The sequence below is a fragment of the Manis javanica genome, chromosome 8 (assembly GCF_040802235.1).
Source record: "Manis javanica isolate MJ-LG chromosome 8, MJ_LKY, whole genome shotgun sequence".
Classification (NCBI taxonomy): domain Eukaryota; kingdom Metazoa; phylum Chordata; class Mammalia; order Pholidota; family Manidae; genus Manis; species Manis javanica.
The window spans coordinates 122,855,523-122,878,330 of NC_133163.1; the positions used below are offsets into that span (position 1 = coordinate 122,855,523).

Below are 22,808 nucleotides of genomic sequence, written 5' to 3' on the forward strand. Positions count from 1 at the left end.
ATACTATTTTCATCTCTGAGAGGCAGCAATGTAGTGTAGGGGCCAAAGGCTTTGCAAGCAGACCAACTTGAGCTCCAGTTCTAGAGCAAATCGCTGTAACCCTCTGGACCTTACCTTCCTCATCTATACAGAAATAGAAGGGAGGGAGAATAATAATCTCACTGGATTGTTATGAGCTTTGAATGAGGTAGTGAGGGAAAAAGCATCAAGCATAGCTGGCACCCTCAAGCACTCAACTGGTGCTGGGGTTTCCTTTATTTGCCCAGCATTAGGGCCATGACTTATGGACTAGGTGGGTGGCTCTCAGAACTGACAGTCTCAGATACTGAGGCCTTGGGTCCCTCCTTGCCTCCCCATCCCTCCCAGACCAGCTCTTGGACACCCCCTCCTCACCTTCCCAGCCCCATACTGCTACTAAATTGATGAAGCTAAAAGGGTTTGATCATGTCGGTATATTTAGATGTAAATACAAAACTGTACCGCTATAAGATATTGAATATGAACATTTACAGTTATTTTCTGAATCTGACTCAGTCCATTGATGTTAAATACAAAATGAAAAGATTGTAAAAATAAGAATATATACATTCAAAGAGCTTATTACAGTATAAAATTATTGAGGTCTGATCAGCTGCCAACCTCATCTGCAGTGGGGGAAGGTCTATGGGTTCCTGTGGTTTTCTTGGGAATGTGAAATGCTGGGACTCTTAATTCCATCCCTGGCACATCACGTTGGGTGGGCCAGGAGCAGAGAGCGGACAAGTTGGGTAAAAGGGTGCGAACAGTGATTGTAGGGGGCTGCCTCCCTCAGCCAAGTGTTCAACTTTTTACTGACCCAGAACCCACCCAGCTTGAGCCCAAAGGTCTGGCAGTCTAGTAGGCTGGAAGAGATGGGCATCTGAATGGACAGGGCCAAGCTGTATAAGGAAAGGAACTTTCTAGCAGAAGAAAAAAGCCCCAGCCCATTCTCCCAGGGAGGGGTTCTTATAGCCGTTTCCCCTCTCTTACACCTGGGCTCCCTCTCTTTCCTTATAAGACTCTGTACCGATGTTTTTGGCACTGGCTGTTCAGCCAGCTTATTTCTACTACCAGACCCCAATCTCCAAAAAGTAGAGAGAGGAAAGAAAGTGCCTGGAATCACAGTGGAGGTCTATCCCCAAAATTGACAAGTAAACAGAATTATCGTTAGATAAGGGTGATCCATGCTGAATTAAACCAATGTCACCACAAACCAGTATTCTTGGTTCTAACAGGCAGCATCCTAGAGAGAGATAAGTCATTATGTAAGGATGAGGGCCTGTGGCAGGAGCACAGAAGAGTGGATTACGTGTGTGTCCTCTTCTACCACTCTGTGGTCTGATGCCAGGAGACGTGATCCCCAACCCCAGCTAGCCCAGGATAAACAGTAGGGTCCAAGGAGCACTGTAACATGGAGCCCCAGGAAATTTTACAAAGGAGTATCTCTGTGTATATGTATTTATAGAATACGAACATATTACCACATACAATATGTATCATATACACACGTACATATGGACCCATACACGTAAGTGCACATACACGCACATGTGCGCGCACACACACACACACACACACACACACAGAATGACAGAAGACTGGAATACACGCCCTAGGTATACCGTGCTTGGCACTTGGGACGTTCTCCAGAATATGTAACTTGGTCACGCTCATCGTGAAGGAAGGTGGATGCTCACCAAATCTGCCCATCAAATCCTAGCAAAAGGATAGAATGGGAAAGAGACCTCAAAAAGAAGAATGGTACTGGGAAAGCGGGAGGAAGTTTCTTCCCCACTTACCTCGGGGCCCCTGGCAAAAACTGACAGCCACAATTTGGTTTTAATAAGGCACAGTTCGATAGCAGGTGCTAGGAACTAAGAACACATTGCTGCTGGCCCTTTCTAGTGGCGACTTTACCACATCTACCTAGCCAATGGGAAAGGCTGCCTTGTATGCACGCATGCACTGGGAAAAACAAGAGGCTGGTCCAAGGCTTCAGCGGAACTGATGGCAGCCTATAGGCTCAGTGGTGTCCAGGGTGGTTTAAGGAAGGCTGGCCAGCAGGCAGGAGGCTTGTGGGACAGTTACTGACTATCCATGGCCAGGAGGTTGTGGCTGGAGGGCACCATGCCTTCTCTCTCTGCAAACTCCAGGACTGCCTTGTAGCAAAAATAGTACTGCTCTGGGGTCTGGATGCTGAAGGCCCTCTGGGTCCTCATGCGGGACACCGTCTGGAACACATTAAGGGTGCCGAGCTCCTCTAGCTGAGCCAGGCAGATGTCCAGTGAGCAGAAGGTACCTGAAGGAAGGAAGGAAAGAAGTCACACCTGGTCTGCCTCTCCCATTTCCCTCCCTCTGCCAGTTAACCCGGGCAAGACTGGATGATGAATTCAAAGGCAAGGTGCCTCATGGCAGGAGGCCAGCTGGCTAGGCCTGAAAGGACTCGAGGAGGAGGTCACAGGCAGTGCTGGAGACCAGAGAAATGTGAAGGCTTCTTGTCTTTCAGGACATATGTGGGGGTAATAGGAAAAGTAGGCATGAAGGTGACAAAAAGGAACTACCTGCTTCAATCTCAGTCAGAACCACAGCATTCCCACACCTGGGCCCTAATTTTCAAAGACAAACCTATCCTTCTCCCAAACGGAACTCTATACGAGAAAGGCCAGCAGCCCCTGCAGTGCACATCCCCTTGAGGGAAAAGCTGCTAACCGGCTCCGAAATGAAGAACACAGCACAGGGTGGGAGTCTCCCCAGGGAGGTGGATGGGAAGGAAGTACAGCCTAGCTGAGCTCTCTGGGACACCCAAGTGACGGTGATGGGGTCAGAAGATAATCACATGATAGGCTAAGCATCAACCACTAGAGAGCCTGGCTTGGGAAGTGTATATTCTGGCCAGCAAACCTAGCACTAGGGATACGACATTAAAGAGGAATTTTTCATGGCAATTTACCACCAATGGATCAAATTCTCTCAAACTGGCAACTAAGAGCTTTGTTATTCTTCCCCACCCTTACTGCCCCTGGATGCTCTGAGAGCTGCACCGGGTGCATTACCTGTCCTGCCAATGCCTGCACTGCAGTGGACCACAATGGGTGGCTCAGGGCACTGCCCTCTGGAGCGTGCTCCCATGCTGACGGCCAGCCTCTGCTGGTTCCTGACCACTCTCAAGAAGTCAATGAGGGAAGCTGCTGAGGAAGGGACACCATAATCTGGCCAGCTCAGGAACTGAAAGTGGGTCACCTGGCGTTTCTGCCGCTCCTTGAATGAAAAAAGAAGAAAAGTTAAAGAGGTCATTTCTGCTTGCCCCTGACTACCTTCAGCTTTTCCAGATTCTCAACCCCTGGGGTCCCCATCTCCAAAGTTCCTGCCTACCACCCTCAACCTTTTCCATCATCACTTCTCTACAAACCCCCAAAAATGAATGAATATCTGGAGCAGGCAAAATTTCCACATTGTAGGATTTAGATTTCTTGGTGTTGAGACAATACAGCTATATTGGCTCTGAGTTGAATATCATGATCCTGTTCCCAGAGAAATACATTATAAATTCCCTGAAATCCTACCTATGCCCTTTAGAGATTTTTATTGTAAAAGTTCTCCCCCAGCTGTAGTAAGTGAGAAAACAGAAACCTGGATTTACCTCTGTGTTGTGAATTTCTAGCGTTGTTTTCTTATAATGGTTCATGTTCTCCACGCCTAGATTGGTCACTGTGAGGAAGCCAAATCGGATCCGACAGTCTTTTTCTAAAGGCCAGTATTGGCCACACTTTCTTCTGCCGCCCTCCTCAAAGCTGAAGACACACAGAGCAGGGTAAGCCTCTCATCCTTCCTCTGAACAATAATAACCTGCTCTCCCCATGACCTGCTACATGCACTGCTAGGCAGCAGAATCATCTCTTGTACCGCTCCTACCTAACTTACACCCTTGCTGTTTGGCAGAAAAGAAAAAAGAAAAAAAACTTTATTCTAAACAGATATAACTCATACTCATTTAGCAGACATTTTCAAGTAGCTGCTACATCATTTAGCCCCTTTCCTGATACCTCTTGGTACTCCTCACACACCTGGATAAATTACTGGGTGAACAAAGACAGATAGTGGAGAAAATGTACGAGGCCAGATTGAAACCTCTGCCCCATCACTTGACCACGGTTCATTCTCTTCCCCAAAATAAGGTCCCTTGGCTGGTAAAGGAGTGGGAAAGTCACAGTTCCTCAAATGCCAGCAGGAGGTTTGTATAAGGGCTTAATGGCCACCTCCTTAATTTTCAAAGTGTCCGTGGTTCCCAAGTGCTCCAGTGTGGGACCTCCCCCACTGCCTCCTCTCCGAATCAAAGGTGGGGGTGCCAGTGCCGGGAGGAAGGGAACTGAACAAACATTTTCATTAATTTCTTTCAAAATTTCAAAAAAGATTCCTTTCATTAAGAGCTTTCTGCCTGACCTATTACATTTCACCTCTCTTTTCTTTGCAGTTCTATAGGTGGAAGTGTGAACAAGAAAGAAAATGATTAAAAGTAGCCGGGAAAAGGGAAAGCAGAGGGAACTGGTGATTCCGAAGTCAGGAAGACGCTGCCCTTTGGAAGGAGGGACCAGTTTAAAAGTGAATTGACCCATATTTTCCAGTACTTCCTTTAGTGGATAAGACCAGGACCTCAGAATAGGCCGTAACTGGTACAGGGTCCCAAGAGCCATGCATCAAAGCTCGACAAGTTAGACCTATCAGTCTCCACCATACTCTGGCTGTGCAAATTCTGGGTCAGCTAAGAAAAAGCTAAGACATCTCAAACTCTCTGCTGTGGCTTTCCCAATCCTCATTGTTTCTAGGAGCTCAACTCCTCTCTTGAATTACCCATACTTGGGGACATGGTGGGGGGAAGAGGGAAGTGGGAAGAAGACGTATGCACTCACCGGGTGGTCATGACAATCACCAAGACTTTCTGCTCCCAAACCATGAGCCAGAAATCACCATAGGTATTCTCTAAAGGGCCTGGAATGAAAGGAGAAAACAAACAACAGGACACTGGGAATCACTTCTTTCTTTACTTGGCTCTTCCGTTTTCCTCCCAAGTAGCTCCGAAGCCCAGACGCCGGTTCCCTGCTTGTCTCACTGCATCCCTGCTGTTCACAGTGCTCTTGGCCCAGCACCATCGTATGGGGGAGTGTTGGAAATGCACAATCCGCATTTTAGTAAGATCCCCAGGTGAAGGTGTAGGTAGGTTACAGTTTTACAAGCACCGTGACAACCCTCGAAGCCCTGTCATCAAGGCTTCAGTTATCACCTCGATATGGACAGCGCCAACTGTGTACGTGTCTCTCTAGCTGTTTTCCTCTCACCTAAGCCTTATGATCACCCGTTGCCTACCGACCTATTCCCCTTCCATGATCCATCATCTCCTCAGACCCAACATGTTTGAAATTCCATCTGCTCCTTCAAAATGAGCTTTATCTCTCCACTTTCCCAACACTGTTAACAGTACTGATATTCTTAAAGCACTCAGTCTTAAAAAGTTGGGAGTCAATTCTGACTCATCCATTTTCCTCATCTCCCAGAAGCAGTCACTAAGTGCTAGAGATTTTTTGGTTTTGAAATGTTTTTGGTTTTTATCCTTTCACCTCCATATTCATTTACCTGCCTAATTTCACTGCCACAAGGACCATATCATCTTTTGACTGAGTTACTGTAATACCATCTTGGCTTGCTTTTCTGAATAGGACTCTTTTTCATCCAGTCTATTATGCATAACCCTGCCAGTTTAATCCCTCTAAAAAAAGTAGGTTCATCACAATACAGACAGCTCTTGATGGCACAGCTAGATCAAAACAGCCTAACCATCTAATGTATATGGTCTTACATCATTTTACTTTGTGAAAATTAATCCTGTCTCTGTAAGCATGGTGCTGAGGACAAGGGCCATATCCTCAAGTTCTCCTTTTAGAGTCAGAATCTACACAGAACTGGGTACTCAAAAGAAACTCTGAGATACTTGTGTACTAACAACTACCCTTTCAATCAAGGGAGCAGCAACTCAGGATAACTCCTCCAACGTTCCCAGTCCGTTCCTCCCCTGCTTTCAGGCAATGAGGGCACTACCAAGGGTTAATTCTGTCCCTGAAGTCTGCTGGTTTCACTGACATTTTTGCTAAGCCTTGAATTCAGCAAGCACCAACATTTTATGATACTAGAATTTCCAGTTCACAGACATGGACACTGCCAAAAAGCATATGAGGTCTTGGAAACAAGCTAAATGTCTAACAAGAAACAATTAGTTAAATCATGGGCAGATGGCATCCCCAAATTTAAGCAATCCACAAAGGTCGCAATGTAGTATCTGTTTTTCTGCTATAGAAAGGTATTCACAAGATACTAGCAAATGAAAAGAGATCATGTATAAAAACTGCCCATTTTTTTGGGTATTTTATATGTCTGTAACTATTTGTATGTATAGGAAAAGGTATAAAAGGAGACACTATAAACTATTAACATTAAATTATCTCTGGGTGTCAGGGTTTTGAGTGATTATCATCTTCATTTTCTATATTTTCTACAATAGACATGCATTACTGTAGCACACACATCAAGAAAATAATAAAAACACCCTTTCCCCATCTCTGATGCCCAGCCTTGTTCACATCGCACTACCCTGCACCACAGCAGCTCTCTTTTCCTTGTTTCCCATATACAAACCATTGGCAATATTGGTGTTGCCAATCAGAGCACCTGATAACCCAGATACCACTCAGACTAAGGCTAGGCAGAGAAGGATCATAACTTCCTCAAAGAGAGATTTAGAAGAGATTACTTCCCATATTAGACAGTAGATTTTTCTAAAGAAATAAAATCCCCTCCAACACCATTGGTGGGAATGTAAATTGGTTCAACCATTGTGTAAAGCGATATGGAGGCTCCTCAAAAAAGTAAAAATAGAAATACCATTCGACCCAGGAATTCCACTCCTAGGAATTTATGCAAAGAAAACGATCCCTGATTCGAAAAGACATATGCACCCCTATGTTCATCGCAGCACTATTTACAATAACCAAGATATGGAAGCAACCTAAGTGTCCATCAGTAGATGAATGGATTAAGAAGATGTGGTACGTATACACAATGGAATATTATTCATTCATAAAAAGAAAAGAAACCCTACCATTTGCAAAAAGATGGATGGAGCTGGAGGGTATTATGCTCAGTGAAATAAGTCAGGCAGAGAAAGACAGATACCACATGATTTCACTCATTTGTGGAGTGTAAAAACAATGCAAAACTGAAGGAACAAGAAAGCAGTAGACACACAGACACTGAGAAGGAACTAGTGGTTACCAAAGGCGGAGGGAAGGGAGTGAAGAGGGAGGGAGGAGGGGATTAAGGGGCACTGTAATTCACAATTACAACACAGGCAGGTCACAGGGAAGGCAGCACAGCACCAAGAAGACAATTAATGACTCTATAGCGTCTTACAGCGCTGGCGGACAGCGACCACAGAGAGGGGCTGAGGATTTGATCACATGGGTGAATGCTGAGAAACCACTGTGTTGTGTATGTGAAACCATCACAAGATTGTATATCAATGATACTTTAATTTTTTAATGAAAAGAAAGAAAAAGTCAGTGGTTTGTGCTGACATGGGTGAAACAATCCACTGACTCGGCTTACAAGGACTTTTGAACCCAACAGACATACATTTACATTCAAATCCTGGCCCTGCCACTTACTACCTATGTGATCCAAGGTCACCTAGGCTCTTTGGGCTTCAGTTTGTTCATGGACTAATAAACCTTTCTTGCAGGGTCTCTATAATAATTAGATGGATTGTATATCTGATGAAAAACAGATACTCTCAATAGATGAGATATTATTGGTAGAAATGTTATGAGTAAGAATCAGAATACTGAATATAGCCAAGGTTAGCCAAGCAAATCAAACCAGCTTCTCAGCATCACAGGACCCCATCATCTTCTAGTCCTAACAAAGTGCTGATGCCTTTTAAAGATGATCAGTGCTTGACTCAAGAAGCCCTTTCTCTTTCATATTCCTTCTCCTGGACAGGGCCTTCATAACCAGCCAGAGGATCCAATTCCTAGATGATCAGCAGCTCTAAGCGGTGGCCCTGCTTTGCAGCTTGGAGAGAGGGGCACTCTGAGGCCCTCTCGAGCCAGTCCTTAACCTGCGTGACCCCAGCCATGTCTAGGCCATCCTCCTCAGCAGAGCCCCTACTCTTAGGTGCATCGTATCATCTCCTGTATCTGCCACATATCTTTCTTGATTGTCCTCTTATTTCTTCTTAGGGTCTTGAAAGGACTGCTTTTGGAGGGAGGGGGTCTCTCTTGGGGGAAAAAATAAACCTGTGACCATCGTACCAATGAACAATGTACCAAAAATCCAAAGACCCTTTTCCTTTTCTTCCCTCCCTTAACTTACTATGAAAAATTTTGAAACCTACAAAAAGCTGGAAGAATAGTAGTATGTACTCATACATTCTTAGGTCAAAAGCTATCATTTTGCAATGTTTGCTTCTCTTTATACAAAAACATAGTTTATTTTTTACTGAACTATTTAAAAGTAAGTTTTAGACGTTATAACATTTTACTCTTAAATATTTATTTAGTAGAACAAGGACATTGTCATACAGAACAATACCACTATCACACTTAAACAATTAAACACTGATACAATAATATTACCTAATACACAGCCTGCAATTGCCCAAACAAGTTTGTCCCTAACAGTTTTTTTTTTTGCCCAAACTGAGGTTCCAATCAGGGGTCACACATTGCCTTTAGTGATCATGTCTTTTTACTCCACAATGGTTCCTCATGGCATTAACTTAGAAGAGTCTATGCTAGCTTTCATATAGTATGTCCCACAATCTGGATTTGTCTGGTTTATTTCTCATGCCTACATTCAGAAACTGGCAACATACAACACAGGTTATGATTAGATTCAAAACTGGCAACATACAACATAGGTCATGTTGTACAGTTCTCACTCGATTACAACAGGAGGCATGCAATATCAGTCCACTACTCATGATACTAAGTTTGACCGCTTGGTGAAGGAGGTATCTGCCAGATCTTTTGCAGGCCGTGCTCTGCAACAGTCAAAGGGCCTTCAGTCCACAGAGTGGCCTGTTATGTCCTCCTGTGTTGTGATTTCTTCCCACCTTCTTTGAAGGCAACCGGTATTCTCCTTAAGATGGCACAGGCCAGGTCAGAAGGAGTACTGGGGCCCACGGAAGCATTTATAAAGAACTCCATCTGATATCCTCCTAGAGCCCAGTACTTCACTGTCAGATCTGGCACAGACTATCCATGTCAGGAGACTGCTGGGCTCCTCTGTGATAGGACAGGGACCAGCACAAGCCTCTTAGGACAGCAACCCCATTAACATATGCGGCTCATTCTCTGGGAAGTCCCACTGCCATTCTTGGCTTTGTACCAGATACAAGAGCATCTCACTGGCCAGAGAGTTCTGGTGATTTCAGAATCTGCCAGTGCGTCCCTTGAGTTGGCAATATTAAGACACTCCAAAAACTTTTAACACTGCTGTGTGTTCAAATCTCCAGTTTATCTCTATGCAATGAGTTTCCAGGCACATTTGGTATAAAAACTCTATCACCTTCTTTCTTCAATAACCTCTGGTCTAGTGGCCACATCACCTCAAGTCACCATTTCTTTTAAAAATCATGCTATCATGTGGTGCAAGGAATCACAGGTAGATGACACAAAACCAACTTGTGAGGGGTGGACTCACTCACCTTGTGTGCCAATGTAAGCATTCTTCTGCTTGTAGCCGTCCATGAAACTGGCATTGATGTAATCCGTCTAATGAGAAAAAGGAAATATGACTGCAGCTTCATGGAATATCTCACTTGGGTGGGAAAATGATGTACTAGGTAAATAAACCCAAGGTGTGGATATTCATCTCTTGTCAGGCAGAAAATGAGGAGTGAAAGGGTCAATTCAAAACCTCACTTCTACAAATGTTGCTGGGACAACTGATATCCACATATAGAAAAAAATAAAATGAAGCTGACTCCTTGCCGTACACAAAAACCAACTCAAAATGGATTACAGACCTAATGTAAGGGCTAAAATGATAAAACTCTTAGAAGAAAATGTAGGATTAAATCTCTGTGACCTTGGGTTAGGCAGAGCCTTTTTAGATGATACCAAAAGCACAAGCAAAAAAAGAAAAAAACAGGTAACTTAAACTATGTAAGAATTGAAAACTTGTGCTTCAAAGGACATCATCATCAAGAAAGTGAAAATCAACCCACAGAAACTTGATAAGAGATTTGTATCCAGAACAGATAACGTACTCTCACAACTCAATAGTAAAAGGACAATCCAATTTTAAACGCAAAGGATCAGAGGATTAAAATAGCCATGTCTCCAAAGAAAATATATAAATGGCCAATAAGCACATGAAAAGATGCTTAATATCATTAGCCTTCATGGGGAATGCAAATCAAAACCACAATGAGATACCAGTTCACACTCAGTAAGGTGGCTATAGGCAAAAGATAATAATACTGGCAAAGATGTAGAAAAACTGGAATCCTCCTACACTTAATAATAATGTAAGATGGTGCAGACACTCTGGAAAATAGGTTGGCAGTTCCAAAAAAGGCTGAACACAGAATTACAAGACCTAGCAACTTCACTACTGAGGGAAATGAAAATATATATTCACAGAAAAACTTATACACAAATATTAATAGCAGCATTATTCATAACAGCCCCAAAATGGGAACTAAAATGGTATTCAGGAGATGGATGGATAAACAAAATGTGGTATATCCATACAATGGAATATTATTTAGCAACTAAACGTAGTGGAATACTGATACATGTTACACCATGGATGATCCTTCTAAACATGCTAAGTGAAAGAAGCCAGACACAAAAGGCCATATGACTGCATTTATATGAAATGTCCATAATAGGCAAATCTATAGAGACAGAAAGTAGACAGCAAGTAGGTAACTGGGATGGGCTGGAGGGGAATGAAGAGTGCCTGCCAAACATATGGCATTTCTTTTTTGGGTGATAAAATGTTCTAAAATTGACTGTGGTGATAATTGCACAATTCTGTGGATATATTAAAATACACTGAATTATATACTTTAAAATAGTCAAATTGTATGGTATGTGATTTGTATCTCAATAAAGCTGTTATTTACCAAAAAAGGAGTCCATTAGGACTTGCAGCACTGTAGTTCAGAACCAAAAGGGACACAAACCAAGCAATCTGGGCAAGAACACCTTGTCCATGCTGCCACACAGAAAACGCAGAGTGACTGCAGAAGGGAAGAAAGCTCTATCCCTCCTCATCCAGGACCATCAATGGCCTAGGGCCAAACGCCCAGGCTCTGTCTGTGAGTCAACACAAGGCGACAGCCAGACCGATCCAGAAGAGTCCGATGAACAGCTCCTCACTCGTTCTCTTCGGGGGCCTTCTCCTATGTACCAATGTCCTCAGTCTTCAACTTACTTCATTATTTGCCATCAGAAAAATTAAATAGGATCTAGTTTTTTATTATTTTTATTATACCTCCTCACAAGATTTCTGCAATGTCCTTTAATCCAAGCTGATTAAAGAGAAACACGATGCAGCTACAGTTTCAAATCATGGTACAACTACCTGAGAGCATCTAGCAGCTACAATGGATGGTGGAGTATGTGGAGGGTTAAAGGAAGACAAAATAAAGCACGCTTCAATAGCAGCATACTAGGGAAAACCCACACTCCACTCCACTGTTAAGGAAGGAGGTCGGCGTGACTGCCCCACACCCCATCTGCCTTTCACTGAGTTCTATCACATGGAGGGCAGTTCAAACTGTCAGTACCCTAACGCCACTCAGAAGACATCTCCATCTCATCATCAAACCCATGTTACTTGAATATATATATCCATTAGCCAGGCATCTACCAATTTATCCTCCCACTAATTACTTCTTCAAGAGTTTCCTGCTGTTATCTCTTCCCACAGCAGTTGGTAGTGGCTTCATACGAGTGTTCCACCCTGACTGAGACATCTTCACTGAGCTAACCTGCAGCAGACGCAGCAAGAGCTTCACGTACTCCCAACCAGGCTTCTCACTCCAGGGCCCACCCATATTCAGCCAAAGCCCATGCTCTGCTCAACCTGTCACATACAGTGGTATACCCTGTAGGATCCAGGTGAGAAGGGACAGAAAAGTACAGCGGATTTACGTGGTACATGCCTATCATCATTACTATATAACTAATATGTGAGCCGTCCCTCCTGGAACTACCTTCATTCTTTGAAAAGAAATTATCACCTCCTTAAGGGAGACTTTTTTAAAATTACGGTATTATTGACATACATTCTTATGAAAACTTACCACGAAAAATAACATGGCTACTACATTCACCCACCCATACTACACTGCACTGACTGTCCAAAAGCATAGACAGATGCCAGATTCACTATGTCCCTCCTCTGTGCTACACTGTCTTCCCATGACCCCCACACCATGTGTACTAAATAAAATACCCCTGAACCCCCTTCTCCCTCCCTCCCCACCCGCCCTCCCCTTTGGTAACCGCTACTCTCTTCTTGGGGTCTGTGATTCTGCCGCTGTTTTGTTCCTTCAATTTTCCTTCATTGTTATGCTCCACAAATGAGGGAAATCATTTGATACTTGTCTTTCTCCACATGGCTTATTTCACTGAGCATCATACCCTCTAGCTCCATCCATGTTGTTGCAAATGGTAGGATTTGCTTCTTTCTTAAGGCTGAATAATATTCCATTGTGTATATGTACCACATCTTCTTTATCCATTCATCTACTGATGGACACTTAGGTTGCTCCCATTTCTTGGCTATTGTAAATAGTGCTGCGATAAACATAGGGGTGCAAATGTCTTTTTGAGTCTGAGAAGTTCTATTCTTTGGGTAAATTACTAGGAGTAAGATTCCCGGATCAAATACTATTTCTATTTTTCGTTTTTTGACGAACCTCCATATCGCTTTCCACAATGGTTGAACTAGCTTACATTCCCACCAGCAGTGTAGGAGGGTTCCCCTTTCTCTGCAACCTTGCCAGCGTTTATTCTTCTTAGTTTTTTTGATGTTGGCCATCCTTACTGGTGTGAGGTGATACCTCATTGCGGTTTTAATTTGCATTTCCCTGATGATTAGTGGTGTGGAGCATCTTTTCATGTGTCTTTTGGCCATCTGAAATTCTTCTTTGGAGAATAGTCTCTTCATATACTCTGACCATTTTTTAATTGGGTTATTTGCTTTTTCTGTGTTGAGGCATGTAAGTTCTTTATATATTTTGGATGTTAACCACTTGTTGAATGTGATGTTTACAAATATATCTTCCCAAACTGTAGGTGAATTTTTTGTTCAGTTGATGGTGTCCTTTGCTGTACAGAAGCTTTTTAATTTGATGGAGACCATTGGGTTCATTTTTCCTTTATTTCCCTTGCTCAAGGAGATGCGTTCAGAAGGAAGTTGCTCATGTTTCTATTCAGGAGATTTTCACCTATGCTGTCTTCTAAGATTTTTATGCTTTCATGACTTACATTCAGGTCTTTGATCCATTTCGAGTTTACTTTTGTTGTATGGGGTTAAACAATAATCCACCTTCATTCTCTTGTATGTAGCTGCCCAGTTTGGCCAACACCAGTTGTTGAAGAGGCTGTCATTTCCCCACTGTACATCCGTAGCTCCTTTACCGTATATTAATTGACCATATATGGTTGGCTTTATGTCTGGGCTCTCTAGTCTGTTCCACTGGTCTGTGGCTCTGTTCTTGTGCCAGTGCCAAATTGTCTTGATTACTTTGGATTTGTAGTAGAGCTTGAACTTTGGGAGCGTAATCTACACAGCTTTATTCTTCCTTCTCAAGATTGCTTGGCTATTCGGGGTCTTTTGGGGTTCCATATGAATTTTAGAATGATATGCTTAGTTCATTGAAGAATGTTGTTGGTATTTTGATAGAAACTGCATTGAATCTGTAGATTGCTTTAGCCAGGATGGCCATCTTGACAATATTAGTTCTTCCTACCCAAGAGCATGGGATGAATTTCCATTTATTAGTGTCCTCTTTAATTTCTCTTAGGAGTGTTTTGTAGTTTTCAGTGTATAGGTCTTTCACTTCCTTGGTTACGTTTATTCCTAGGTATTTTATTCTTTTTGATGCAATTGTGAATGGAATTGTATTCCCAATTTCTCTTTCTGGGAGCATTCCCTCCTCTTCTATTTTTTGGAAAACTTTAAGGAGAACGGGTATTATGTCTTCTCTGTACATCTGATAAAATTCCAAGGTAAATCCATCTGGCCGGGGGTTTTGCTCTTGGGTAGTTTTTTGATTACCGTTTCAATTTCATTGATGATAATTGGTCTGTTTAGATTTTCTGTTTCGTCCTTGGTCAGTCTTGAAAGGTTGTATTTTTCTAGGAAGTTGTCCATTTCTTCTGGATTTTCCAGCTTGTTAGCATATAGATTCTCATAGTATTCTCTAATGATTGTTTGTATTTCTGTGGGGTCCATCATGATTTTTCCTTTCTCGTTTCTGATTCTGTTGATGTGTGTAGATTCTCTTTTTCTCTTAGTAAGTCTGGCTAGGGGTTTATCTATTTTGTTTATTTTCTCAAAGAACCAGCTCTTGGTTTCATTGATTTTTTCTATTGTTTTATTCTTCTCAATTTTATTTATTTCTTCTCTGATCTTTATTATGTCCCTCCTTCTGACTTTGGGCCTCACTTTTTCTTCTTTATCCAATTTCAATAATTGTGACTTTAGACTATTCACTTGGGATTGTTCTTCTTCCTCAAAGTAGGCCTGGATTGCTATATACTTTCCTCTTAGAACTGCCTTTGCTGCGTCCAACAGAAGTTGGGGCTTTGTGATGTTGTCATTTGTTTCCATATATTGCTTTATCTCTATTTTAATTTGGTCATTGATCCATTGATTATTCAGGAGCATGTTGTTAATAAGCCTCCATGTGTTTGTGAGCCTTTTTGTTTTCTTTATACAATTTATTTATAGACTTATACCTTTGTGATTTGAGAAGTTGTTTGGTAGAATTTCAATCTTTTTGAATTTACTGAGGCTTTTTTTGTGGCCCAGTATGTGGTCTATTCTTTAAAATGTTCCATGTGCACTTGAGAAGAATGTGTATCCTGTTGCTTTTGGATGTGGAGTTCCGTAGATGTCTGTTAGGTCCATCTGTTCTAGTGTGTTGTTCAGTGCCTCTGTGTCCTTACTTATTTTCTGTCTGGTGGATCTGTCCTTTGGAGTGAGTGATGTGTTGAAGTCTCCTAAAATGAATGCATTGCATTCTATTTCCTCCTTTAATTCTGTTAGTATTTGTTTCACATATGCTGGTGCTCCTGTATTGGGTGCATATATATTTATAAGGTTATATCCTCTTGTTGGACTGACCCCTTTATCATTATGTAATGTCCTTCTTTATCTCTCGTTACTTTCTTTGTTCTGAAGTCTATTTTGTCTGATACAAGTACTGCAACACCTGCTTTCTTCTCCCTATTGTTTGCATGAAATATCTTTTTCCATCCCTTGACTTTTAGTCTGTGTATGTCTTTGGGTTTGAGGTGGGCCTCTCGTAACCGATTTCTCTTTCTGCCAGTTCATGGTTAGCGTATAGGAATGCAACAGATTTCTGTGTATTAATTTTGTATCCTGCAACTTTGCTGAATTCAGATATTAGTTCTAGTAGTTTTGGAATGGATTCTTTAGGGTTTTTTATGTACAATATCATGTCATCGGCAAACAGTGACAATTTAGCTTCTTCCTTACCAATATGAATGCCATTTCTTTCTGGGTCAGCTTTGGAAGGTTGTATTTTTCTACAGAGTTGTCCATTTCTTCTAGGTTATCCAGTTTGTTAGCATGTAATTCTTCATAGTATTCTCTAGTAATTCTTTGTATTTCTGTGGTGTCTGTAGTGATTTTTCCTGTCTCACTTCTGATTCTGTTTATGTGTGCAGACTCCCTTTTTCCTTGATAAGTCTGGCTGGGGGGTTATCTATTTTTGTTTATTTTCTCAAAGAACCAGCTCCTGCTTTCATTGATTCTATTGTTTTATTCCTGATTTTATTTATTTCTGCTCTAATCTTTATTATGTCCCTCCTTCTACTCACTTTGGGCCTTATTTATTCTTCTTTTTCTAGTTTTGTTAATTGTGAGTTTAGACTGTTCATATGGGATTGTTCTTCTTTTCTGACGTAGGCCTGTATTGCAATATACTTCCCTCTTAGCATGGCCTTTGCTGCGTACCACAGATTTTGCAGTGTTGAATTATTGTTGTCATTTGTCTCCATATATTGCTTGATCTGTCTTCATTTGGTCATTGATCCACAGGTTATATAGGAGCATGTTGTGAAGCCTCTATGTGTTTTTGGTATTTTCCTTTCTTTTTTGCATAATTTATTTCTAGTTTTATGTCTTTGTGATCTGAGAAACTGGTTGGTACAATTTCAATCTTTTTGAATTTACTGAGGCTATTTTTGTCACTTAGTATATGATCTATTCTTGAAAATGTTCCATGTGCACTTGAGAAGAATGTGTATTCTGCTGCTTTTGGGTGTAGAGTTCCGTAGATGTCTGTTAGGTCCATCTGTTCTAATGTGTCATTCAGCGCATCTATCTCCTCCTTACTCATTTTTTGCCTGGTTGGTCTGTCCTTTGGAGTGAGTGGAGCATTGATTTCTCCTAGAATGAATGCACTGCATTCTATTTCCCATTTTAATTCTGTTACTATTTGTTTCACATATGTAGGTGCTTCTTTGTTGGGTGTATAGATATTTACAACGGTTATATCTTCTTGTTGGATTGACCCCTTTATCGTCATATAATGTCCTTCTTTGTCTCTTGTGACTTTCTTAGTTTTGAAGTCTATTTTGTCTGATACAAGTACTGCAACTCCTGTTTTTTTCTCCCTATTAGTTGCATGAAATATCTTTATCCATCCCTATATTTTTAGTCTGTGTATGCCTTTGGGTTTAAGGTGAGTCTCTTATAGGCAGCATATAGTCGGGTCTTGTATTTTTATCAATTCAGTGACTCTATATCTTTTGATTGGTGCATTCAGACCATTTACATTTAGGGTAATTATCAATAGGTATGTACTTATTGCCATTTCAGGCGTCGGATTCGTGGTTACCAAAGTTTCAAGGTCAACTTCCTTACTATCTAAGAGTTTAACTTACCTCACTTCGTATGCTATAATAAACACATGCTAAAAGTTCTTTTTTTCTCTTCCATTTTCTTCCTCCTGCATTCTTTATATATTAGGTATCATATATTCTTTACTCTTTGTCTATCCCTTGACTGACTTCGGGTGTTAGCTGATTTAATTTTGCATTTGCTCAGTAATTAACTGTTCTACTTTCTTTACTGTGGTTTTATTACCTCTGGTGACAACTATTCAACCTTAGGAATACTTCCATCTATAACAGTCCCTCCAAAATACACTACAGAGATGGTTTGTGGGAGGTAAGTTCTCTCAGTTTTTGCTGATCTGGAAATTGTTTAATCCCTCCTTCAAATTTAAATGATAACCTTGCTGGATAAAGTAATCTTCATTCCAGGCCCTTCTGCTTCATTGCATTAAATATATCATGCCACTCCCTTCTGGCCTGTAAGGTTCCTGCTGAGATGTCTGATGACAGCCTGAGGGGTTCTGCTTTGCATATGATCTAATTTTTCTCTGGCTGCTTTTAATAATCTGTCTTCCTTGGTCTTTGCCATTTTAATTATTATATGTCTTGGTGTTGTCTTTCTTGGGTCCCTTGTGTCAGGAGATCTGTGCACCTCCATGGCCTGAGAGACTATTTCCTTCCCCAGATAGGGGAAGTTTTCAGCAACTAGTTCTTCAAAGACACTTTCTATCTCTTTTTGTCTCTCTTCTTCTTCTCGTACCCCTATAATACAAATATTGTTCCGTTTGGATTGGTCACACAGTTCTCTCACTATTCTTTCATTCTTAGAGATCCTTCTTTCTCTCTGTGCCTCAGCTTCTTTGTATTCCTCTTCTCTAATTTATTTTCATTTATTGTCTCCTCCACTTTATCTAATCTGCTTTTAAAACCTTCCATTGTATGTTTCATTTCTGATACTGTGTTCCATAATGATTAGATCTCCAACCAGATTTCATTACTGAGTTACTGAATATTTTTCTGTGTCTCCATGAGCATGTTTGATTTTTATCTTGAAATCTCTTTCAGGAAGACTCATGAGATCAGTTTCATTTGACTCTTTATCTGGTGTATGTAGGATTTTGCTTTGAACCAGGTTCCTTTGACGTTTTATATTTGTCTGTGTCGCCCTCTAGTGCTGAGAGCCTCTACTCTCTGGAGCTGCTCAGCCCCTGGAGAAATGTTGTGGGTCGCAGGAGAGCGGAGTTGGCGCCTGAGGTGAGGAAACAGCTATCATCCTGCTTCCAGGCCGCTATGCCCGTCTCCACCGCCAGAACCACTGGGACAAGCACACGGGTGTAAGTCTCTGTGCTTTGTGTTTGTAGCTGCTGTAGACAGGGCTTCCTTCTGGGTGGCCTGACGCCAGGGCAGGGTTTGCCAGTTTGAGAGCCAGGTGCAGGCTGGCCAGGAGAAAGATGCAGCAGTCTGCGTATCATGGAGGGGGTCCTTGGAGCTGCGTAGCCAGCCAGGGGGATGGAGCGCCTGAAGATCGTGAAAGCTCCCAGCCTGCTGGGCAGAGTGCACCTGGACAATTCTGTCCACCTGTCCTTTCTCCTGAGCAGTGAGCTCTGTGCAATTCTTGCCCCTTTAGCAGCCCTCTTGCTAAGGGCCTCCTTGTTAGGACGTCTCTCAGACTGCCCGGCTTTCTCTTGTCCCAGAGCAGCCGGATATGGATCCCTGCTTTCCTCAAGCGGCTGGAATCTGTCTCCCTGGGTATTCTGCCTGTCTTAGGTTTCAAACCCCCTAATCACCAGAGCACATGCAGTGTAGGTCTGTGCTCCCAGAGCAGATCTCCAGGGCTGGGTGTTCAGCAGTCCCAGGCCTCCACTCCCTCCGCGCTCTGGTTCTCTTCCTCCCGCCGGTGAGCTGGGGTTTGGGGAGGGCTTGGGTCCCACCGGGCCATGGCTTTGGTACGTTACCCTGTTCTGTGAGGTCTGCTCTTTTCTCCAGGTGTGTGCAGTCTGGTGCAGTCCTCTTTCCTGCTGCTCCTTCAGGATTAGTTGTATTAATTACATTTTCGTATTATGTGCGGTTTTAGGATGCGGCCTCTGTCTCACCTCGCATGCCACCATCTTTAATCCAAGTCAAGAGGGACTTATCTTTTATTTATAACTAAGGATACCAGCTTTTAGTATCCTTGTCTTTTTGAGAGCACTGTGAATTAAAATGAGTAGTTTCTGAAGAATCATCAGGTACTAAAACTGTAAATCAGCTCAGAGATAAAGGCATAGATTTGGGGGCAAACTGAAATAGCAGGGAGAACAAAACCATGCATAGCACATTATGGGCCAGGTTTAATACCAACTATGACTAACTGTTTTATAATTCCAGGTGCAAATCTGGTGAATAATTTACTAATAAACCTGAATCTTCCATCTATTGTGGAAATGAAGCTTCTATTAGTGTTAGCAGTAATGAGAGGGATTATAACGCAAATGATGATCTTCATATTGGCACACCAGGTTTCACTCATTTGTTCATAAATAATTCCCTGAATGTCTGACACACGCCAGGCACTGTTCCAGGTATTGGAGACAGAACAGTCAACAAGACAGATAAATACAAATACCTCTGACTCCAGAGCCCCAACTCAACTGTTATACCCTACTCCTTCAGCGCATATACTATGACAATTCCAATAATACTGACGAATGTGCCCTCAGTCACTCAGGCTTTCACCTAATGCTTCTGCAGGAAAACCTTCTATAAAGGTCCTGGACAGGTTTACATGCTTGAGAACACTACGGTAAAAAGAGAGTGAAACCATGATTCTAGGGTCCGACACATGCACCATATAGGCCCAACTACAAGACAACGACTTTTCCCAAAAATTATCCCTCAGAAAAAAGAGGGGATATAACAAAATGAGTATTATGTTAAAGGTGCACTGTTTAAATTCCTTTACATTGAATAGCAACTCAGTCAATGCTGTTTTTCCTAGAGGTGACCAGACAGAATCAGTGCATCAGAAGGAAAAAGAAGAAATGTAGCACCCTTGTTGACCTCAAAATTATAAGCATTGGATGTTGCTGTAAAGAAGTTATATTAAAGAGGACTTTAAAAGGAGTAAGTAAATGACCGTGATACAGAGGATCCATGAGATACAGGATGAATGAAAAGAGAAAACTATGCTGTTATTGTAATAGATTTTTCTGGCTTAGGACAAAGTTTTCAATGACAATACCATGCACTTAAAAGGAATTAAAAAGGATGTACTCTGGAAAACTGTATTAGATTGACTCAAATGAGGACAAAGACAGTGACTGATGTTAAAGGTGCATGTGAAGCGTCCGAAGAACATTTTCACTAGATAGCTACACTTACATGTAACTTTTAATATGTACAGATATGATTAAATTAATACCTTAAATAATGTAATCATTTGACCATTTCATCTCTATTCCTAGATATTCATGTATATACCGGATACCCCAAATTTTTTTTCAGATTGCCTAGATGGAAAAATCAGAGGTCCCTTATAATCAGAATTGCTTTGTACAATGCACATATACTCACTAGTATGATGAATAATATTACTATGATTTTACAGTTAAAGAGTAAAAGGAGAAATAATTGAGCATTTACTGTGCACCTAAGATATACCAGATCTTGTACATTAGCATTTACATAAAATATTTCATTCAATTTCCACTTAGTACTTTGAGTTGGGCATACAGGGACTTGACTATGGTAACAGCCTAGTATATAACAAAATTAAAGCTCAAACCTTATCTCTCTGGCTGAGAATTCATGTTCTTTCTACTATAGTATTAAGTACTATACACTTTGAAATAAGCTTAAATTTCCCTCAGTACTCCAGAAAGATGACATTAATACGTCTACCTGAGTATGGCCACTTCGTTTTATAAGCTTCACTCTAGTTTGGTCCAGGCAGGGTACATCCCCATAGCGGTTCTTCTCAAGGTTTCCTGGAGACCTGTAGGAAATAAAACAGACAAACTAAAATAAAGAAAAAGAGAAAGTGGGGGCAGTATGTATGTACAAAGTCTGGGAGTGCAAAGTTGGGTGTCAGTTACTATTAGGAGTGGAGATATGGAGCTTTTAATTTTCTAGTCTATGTAATTTTGTACTGTTTAACATTTTTAATGCTAAGTATATATTATTATGGAAATAAGGATATTTCCGTTAAAAAGAGAAAAAGGAGAGAGAATAAGCGTACAGCACTAAAAAAAACCCCTAACTTTAAATAAAATTTTCTACTACTCATTTTCCAAGACATTCAAAATAAATCTCTTAAGTTTCAGTTTAACACAGTAGATTAACGACATGACTCCATTCTGACCAGCAGCCTCACTAAAATGATAAAGAAACTACTCAGGACAAATTGAAAAAGGCAGAGCAGAGACATCAGCAGACAAAAATTTCAACCTATTTTGGCAAAGAGAAAACAGATAGAAGAATTTAGCTGATTTGGCCAAGTGCAGAAAAGCTAGGATCCCCAGAGGGGGTATCTACAGAGATACACAGTGACTCACTCTCAGAACTCCCACACCCTAGAAAGCTAAGTAAGACATAGGACTGAAAACAGGAATAAGTGAAAATACGAATGACAGTGAAAATCCCCTGCTCCATTCTCGCTGTCCAACACTCATATCTAGGCTTGGACCCTACCAGGCAAGAGAGTGTATGTAGAATTCCTTTCTGGGAAAAGTGAATGGCCCTACATAAAAGTTCTGTCATTTGGAGTATACACCAACAACAAGCCAGCTGATCATCCTCATTTGAAGATCACCCACACAAACAGGACTTCCAAACCGTTTTGAAGGACCCCACTCAAGTGTAAACAGCCATGGATTTCCAGATAATTAAGGAAAGCCTCTAACACAAAACAGACCGATTCAAATACACAAGGGTAAAAAAGCACAAAAGAGTTAATACAAGTAAATTAGTTCTAAAAGGTTATAATTAATATCCTCAAAAAGAAAAATATTCTGTATAGATGAAACAAGAATAGGATTCTATGAAAAAGGAACCAAGAAGACAAGCCTTGGAAATTAAAAATGTCCAAAATAACAATTTTAATCGAAGAGATGAGAGAAACTTGAGTAAATTTCCCAGAATATATATTTTTTTAATGTCAAAGCAATGAAAAATATGACAAAATTTAAGAACATAAGAGAATGATTCTAGGACAGGTGTCAGCAAACTACAGCAGGGCCACCAGTTTTTGTAGACGAAGGTTGTATTAGAACATGGCTAAGTCCATCAGTTTAGTATTGTCTATGGCTGCTTTCACACTAAAGCGGCAGAGTTGAGTATCCTTTGCAAAAAAGATATATTACCTTGCCATTTAAGAAAAAGTTGGTCACTCCTAGCTTTAGGAGATCCAACCAGAATGATAGAAATATTCTACAGAGAAATGACATAATATAAAGAGAGAAATGAAAAAAATGTTTTAAGTAGTCCTAGAAACCTAGGGTAAAACAGCCTATCAAACACGCAACAAAATGAATGAAGAAAAAGACCTGCATGAAGGCACATCACTGTGAAATCTTTCAGGGGAAACATAAAGGGATTATCTAAAAATAAGCAAACAAGAAAAAAATGGTTGTTTACCAAGACTTAAGAAGGAAT

The 22,808-nt window shown here is 41.2% G+C and overlaps 1 protein-coding gene across 2 annotated transcripts in view; it reads right to left on the reverse strand.

Moving 5' to 3' along the window:
* Window positions 1-437: 437 nt before the first annotated feature.
* Window positions 438-22,808, reverse strand: part of PTPN9 (protein tyrosine phosphatase non-receptor type 9) — an 87,955-nt gene continuing 65,584 nt past the window's right edge. For both annotated transcript variants that reach the window (XM_073212202.1, XM_073212203.1), the window contains exons 8-13: window positions 21,057-21,150; window positions 9,773-9,839; window positions 4,926-5,004; window positions 3,659-3,809; window positions 3,072-3,276; window positions 438-2,317 (exon numbers count right to left, since the gene is read on the reverse strand). In XM_073212202.1, coding sequence (XP_073068303.1) covers window positions 2,103-2,317; window positions 3,072-3,276; window positions 3,659-3,809; window positions 4,926-5,004; window positions 9,773-9,839; window positions 21,057-21,150 — 811 coding nt within the window. In that variant the 3' untranslated portion in view covers window positions 438-2,102. The remainder of the gene's footprint in view (window positions 2,318-3,071; window positions 3,277-3,658; window positions 3,810-4,925; window positions 5,005-9,772; window positions 9,840-21,056; window positions 21,151-22,808) is intronic.